Below are 6,071 nucleotides of genomic sequence, written 5' to 3'. Positions count from 1 at the left end.
AAATTTGTGACAGAGAAACAGGAGGTGCTGAAAACCTAAAGCCTAAAGTCGTCACCAGGGGAACCTGGACAATATAAGCAATGAGACGAGTACAAGCCAGTGTAATTGTGTCAATCATTGTTTTTAGTAGAAAACCTGGAGTTAAATAGCAGGAAGTGTTTTCTGCTGTTTCCTGGAAACATGAAGGTTGTGTTTTAGCTGATTTGCTCACTGATTCGTTGATCTGAACTTGACATTTTAAGGACAAAAACATCTTTAACAAAATATACAGCTGAATAGTTTGACTGCAACTATGCTGAACTAAAGTCAACATTTATACTCTCAGTGTCCATTATCAGTGCAATTTCACCATGGGAACAAGTGACCTTCATTTGTGTGACCTTGTCTGATTGGAGCAGCTCGTTTTCTCATGATTGTTTGCTCCATTCTGCATCACATTATATAAATGTTATGATTCGTTTGTCATCATTTTGTCTTTCACAGTCAGATTTTAGTTTTTATTATCTTCACTTTGTCAATTCGTCACCAAATATGTTTTTGGTTTAAAAAATGACACAACAGACTCTACACACAAAAGAATTTATATTCCTGTGTTTTACAGAGAACAGGATTGTTTTTATTATCATCATGATGCAAGCTTTTCATTCATCGGAGCTAAAACACACATTGCAGATTTTAAGCCAGTGAACTTTATTCAGTTGAAGTTCTTCTTTGTTGCCTCAGATCTCACCACTAGTACAACTGTTACAGTTTTATTTGACGCACCAAAATAAAACCAGAAAAGCAGACGAGTCATGGTGTTTGAAAACCCCTCATACCTCACAAAAGTTACTTAGTTATAGCTGTAATGTCTATAATGGTATCTTGCCGTCTCTGCAATTAAAGCAAGGGGCACAACAATACAGAGAAAGACGAGTAAAGATATCAGGACGGTCGCTGTGATGTTGAGAGCGCGAGCAGTGGAGGCGTGACGTCTGGCTCCGTCCTGATCTCCGACCACCTTCCTGTCTCTGGCCTGGAAGCAGAAAAATATTCTTCTAATAAACGGTTCACATGGCGAACAAAGGGCTCTCCATTATTGCTGCTGCATCTTTGGGACTTTTGTCTCTGATTTACCAAATCGTACATTGATTTATTTATTTTTTGACAAAAAAACTCTTTCAAAGTAAAAAATAGGAAGTTTAAAGGTTTTTCAGCCGTTTTTAGCCTTTTGATCCACTAAATTGTGGGGTTTTAATCTAGACTCATAGTTTCAGTAGAAAGGCCATTTATAGCATTGAACTACATTGATATTTTTGTTTGTTTTTTCTTTCTTATTATCTACATATGTAATGAAGCCTAGGCGCAAATTCAAACTGGAAGACTCTTTTATCCCCCCCGGGACCCGTTAATTGAAGCGACCTGCCCACAATCGTCGACCTATCAACGCCGGACTAAGCCACGTCACGTCCAATCATCGACCAAGTCCCAGCTGATAAGGACCTTCATTCATGGCGTCCTTCGCTCTCCAGCCGAGCTCAACCCACCACCACCCCTTCTCCTCCATTCGCCCGGTCCTGAGGCCCGCACCCTTCTTCAACCTCCACCACCAGTGCCGGGCCCCGGGGGATGACGTTCCTAACAGCATCGGGGATGCTCATCTGAAGCCTATCGCTAACGCTGCGATAACCGTTATCCCCAGCCGGGGCCCGAGCGCCAAAGACTTTAAATTCTGTTTGTCAATAAACTCTTCTAATTGTCTTCTTATCTCTGTCTGAGTCTCTCCAGATTGAAATGTAATATAACAGCACTAGGAACAATTTTCTGTTCCTTTTTCTGTTTCTGAAAACACAAACTAATAAACTGTTTAAAATAAAAATAAATTCCTTAATGTTTGAGTTTTGTGAAGTCACACTGTGACTTACAGCTATTTGTCTTTATTCCTTAATAATCCAGATTATTCTAATTAGTCTCTAAATTTGTCCAAACTGCATCAAACCCATTTACCAAAATGGGAATCAAGAGAAAGTTTCAACATTCTTCATGATTTCTGTCCTTTTTCAAAGACAAACAGAAAATGTTTACATTCAAGACAAATTACTGAGAAACTATTAGCATGAACTCACCTTGACAGAATAAATGAGAGCCACCAATCCAAGACAGCAAATATTTCCATAGACGAAGTTGCACAGCGACCAGACCAGATAATCAGTTGGAGGCTCAGTGGGGACGTCCACTACGGTGTGCTGAACTCCTGTGAGAACCCCAGGCTGTCCAGGGGATGCTTCATGTCTCCTGTCCTGCAGTGGGACGGTCTCAACAGGGTAAGGTTCAGAGGAGTACCCAGGATCCATTGCTCTCTGCTCAGCTGCAGGTGGACGAGGATCTGTGCAATCTGTTGAATCCTCAGTTGGTTATGATTTTTATGACTGTTGTGGCTTACCAGTGGAAATTTCAGCAGTGGAAAACAGTCGTGTGCAAAAACCACAAGGCTTTCATCTTCACATACAGCTTCTTACCTTTGTCTTCTTAATAGTTCACTGTTCACTTCATGAGTCAGGACAGCACACTGCCCCGGCAGCTTCTCTATTACGACATACATACAAAATACAAAACAGGATATGATTTAGCACTTGCTGTTGAAATCAGACATTTTAATCAACTGCAAAAACATGAAACATTTTTTCCAAAACAATGACTTTAGTAACTAGCCTGACTCACTCTGCTCCTATAATCTAGAACCCGACGGACCCACTGGTGGGTCCAGCTGCCACGTGACCTCGGCTCGCTCTGTAAACAAGGGCTTTACGTGCCTTTAATTTTTTTTTATTATTATTATCCGCTAAAAGAGGCTTTAATCTTTCAAAAACTATTCCGCATAAAGGTTTTGCCCAAAATGTTAAGATTTTAGAGCTATTTAAAAACCGCTGATGAGATTTAAAGGTCTTCGGGCGATGACGCAACTGCCCGGAAAACACCCGATCAGCTGATCATCACGACCATTTTGTGTCTTCACAAGACAGTGGAAAGACTCTCAGAGCTTGGCACAAAATGTCGGCTATGCAAAATCATGACGTATTTTCCGGAACACGATCTAAACGCGTGCGTTATCTGTGCGCTCTCTGTGCGTACTCCGTGCGCTATTGAAATGCGCTCAGTGAATGGTTCTTTTCGGGATAGGTGTCGATGGGCGTAGTTCGAAGCATTCAAATAAGGTGTGTACAGCAAGAATTCTCATTTCACTTGTGCGTTCTGCGAAAGAACAACGGTTTTTCGATTTGCTACGAGCGGAGCTAACTCTAGCAAAAATTAGCTCAACTGCAATGGCGCAGAGGAAGATGTCAGATGTGGAGGCGCTGTAAGAAATATTTCGGAGCGATGTGGAGCTGGAAAACTCTTCTTATAGCTAGTGGGATTCGGAGGAGGAGGAAGAGGAGAGAGCCGGAGAGGAGAGAGCCGGAGAGGAGAGAGCCGGAGAGGAGAGACCCCCTGAGAGCCGGACACAGCTGACAGACAGCTGACAGACTTGATCTCGGTGATCTGTAAGTTTCCACCCGCAATTTCACAACAAATATTTGATGTTTTGGTTCTATTTATTTATTTATTTATTTATTTGATTATATGCTTGTAATAACGGCAGGAAGTAAAACCATGTGGTTATTTGTTTATTTATGTTTTACTAAAATATGTTTTATTTTACTAGTAAGGATTTCATGTTTACTTTGTAATAAACCTCTAATTCTTCAAATACTTTATTTTTATTTATAGTCAAGTGGAAGCTGAACCATCAAGCTCAGATGGAGCTGAACCTCCCCCCCCACATCTCATGATTCTTCATCTTCTTTGAGGTAAGATGTCCATTATGCCAAAAAAATTGCAAAATTGTTTATTTGTTCTTGGAAATTACTTCAAAAAGTATTTTTGACTGTTTTACCTTGTTTCAATAAAAGTTTTCTATTTGGAGTCAAAGAAAGAGCTTTTAGTTCATCATTATTATACATATTATACTGTGCACAATGGTACATTTTGCATATAAATGGGGTAAATGTCATGACCAATGGTTATATTATATGTAGAAAGTGTCATTAGATGGCAATAAGCTATTTAATTTTAACAAACCCCCAGTATTGATGTAATAAACACATTTGGCACATTTGGCACATTTTTGGATAAATGTGCCAAAATGGCCTCTCCGCCTAAGAAATTTCTCACTAATACCATTCTAAAATGAATATGATTCATCTGATTGAGTCCAAATTTGGTATACTTTTACACAACATTTAGATTTAAAAGTCTGTACTACTTTTTTGTGCTATAAATAATATTTTGGTAGTGTTTTGCAATGTTTATTTCAAAGAAAATATTGGCGAGGTTCAAAAAATGCAAAATATTTTGTATTTTGTCCCTAATATTTCAGGCAGGGTCAAAGCTACAATGGTGCTGACACCAGAAAACCATTCTATGACATCTTACCTTTACAGAGGTACCAAAAGTTTCTTCTTAAATCTAATAGCTCTGAGGCTGTAAGTGATTTACTTTTGTGTGTTTTTGTCAGGCAGAAATTTATTTATACCCACTCGGCCAAACTTCTTCTTGAACATCACCGCTATGCCTGCTCCCATGCCACAGTCTTCACTGATGCAGAGGGCCAAGGATTCATCCCGTGGACAGGAGAACAAATCTCCAGTGACATAATTCAACGTCCAGTTGGTTGATTGAGTTTCTCAGTTTTGCACATGTTGATACTTTCTTCAAGCGCGACTTGGGAGAAAACTATAACCATAAAGTACCAAGTTGGTAACAGCGCTTACTACAGCCTAGTTCAGCAGTGGCCAACCAGACAAAGACCAAGAGCCATATTTTTTACCAAGTTACCGCGAAGAGCCACATCATATGCATGGGCACACATGAACGTCAACCCATCCCTTCCTCATACTCATACTTTTGCTCAGCCAGATTTATTGTAAATTTCACACACTATTTTAACACTACAAAGACCACAGGCCAGACATTTTCAACAATGAACACTGTGCACTTTCTCATGCAAACAAACTCTGTTTAACCAAATAAACAAACAAACTTTGCCTGCTTTTCTGTCTGACTTTTCAAGGTAACCAACTTGTGCTTGCGAAGTTCAGTTTGTTTTGGAAATTCCTGGTCGATGTTAGCATGGAGTGAGCTGAAGTGGCGCTGAAGGTTTGAAGCCTTAAAATGCGACAAGGACACCTGACATATAAGGCAGAATGGCTTTCCACTACGTTCAACAAAAAAATATAAATTCTCCCACTCTGTCAAAAACGTCCTGTGTTCATCTTCATATTTTCGTTTTCCTGTGCATTTTTCCCCAGCCATTTTGGGCGTGAAAGGTTTACTCAAATGATTTAACTCTTACTGAAAAACTGCGCACATGCGCATTTGACGAAAATACTGTATTGCACTCAAGCGAAGCGAAACGTGGATATTATAGCGACCCTACAGTATGTGCTAAATGTTACTGGATGTTACGCTGTTTAGAGATTAAAATTAGAGTGTATGATTTCCCATTGTCCGCGAATGCATCAGGATGGATGAGAGCGCGAGGGGGCGGGGGAGTGAGAGTGAGGGGTCAGCGGAGGTTTGTGTGAGAGCAGATGGCGAACAACTGGAAAGAGTAAGGCTGCAAGAGAAACAAAGACTGTTTTTTGTTTGTGTTGTTTTTGCGTGGTTACGGCCAACAGTAATGGCGTGCTGCTGTTGTCAAGAGCCGCATGGAACCGGTCAAGGAGCCGCATGCGGCTCTCGAGCCGCGGGTTGGCCATCCCTGGTTAAGGGGAAAAGGGGAACTAACAGGAGAGCAGAGATGATCAACGCCTTATTTGGAAACAGACTGTTGAACAATTTAAATGTTTCAAAGAAAAGGTTGTGCAGGCAAGGGACATAGGAGGACTATTGGGTAATCCTGAGACATTAGCACAAACATCAGGACATAATGTCTCTAAGACAGTGATGGATATGAGATCATCTGTCCAAGCAGTCAGCCAATGAAACAAGACCAGCATTAGTGCTAGCCAATGCAAACACTTCAAAAGGGGGATAAACCCTATAAAAGGTGG

General features: G+C 40.6%; 1 protein-coding gene across 1 annotated transcript; it reads right to left on the bottom strand.

The window, feature by feature from the left end:
* Window positions 1-579: 579 nt before the first annotated feature.
* LOC111611371 (dispanin subfamily A member 2b-like) lies at window positions 580-2,554 on the bottom strand. Its single transcript, XM_023347761.1, has 3 exons — window positions 2,499-2,554; window positions 2,106-2,374; window positions 580-1,015 (listed from the first exon to the last, which is right to left on the bottom strand). Exons 2-3 carry the CDS (start codon window positions 2,331-2,333, stop codon window positions 833-835), a joined length of 411 nt encoding a protein of 136 aa, XP_023203529.1. The 5' UTR covers window positions 2,334-2,374; window positions 2,499-2,554; the 3' UTR covers window positions 580-832.
* Window positions 2,555-6,071: the final 3,517 nt, after the last annotated feature.

Source organism: Xiphophorus maculatus, chromosome 2, assembly GCF_002775205.1.
Source record: "Xiphophorus maculatus strain JP 163 A chromosome 2, X_maculatus-5.0-male, whole genome shotgun sequence".
NCBI classification, from domain to species: Eukaryota; Metazoa; Chordata; class Actinopteri; order Cyprinodontiformes; family Poeciliidae; genus Xiphophorus; species Xiphophorus maculatus.
Note: the sequence above shows the minus strand (reverse complement) of the source record. Positions and strands in the feature narration are given on the sequence as shown.

Excerpts from the sequence above, each read along its gene's own strand:
- LOC111611371 (XM_023347761.1), bottom strand. The coding sequence starts at position 2,333 with ATGGATCCTGGGTACTCCTCTGAACCTTACCCTGTTGAGACCGTCCCA. Across the intron at positions 1,016-2,105 it reads CTCTCATTTATTCTGTCAAG|GCCAGAGACAGGAAGGTGGT; the intron begins GTGAGTTCATGC and ends TTCTGCTTCCAG.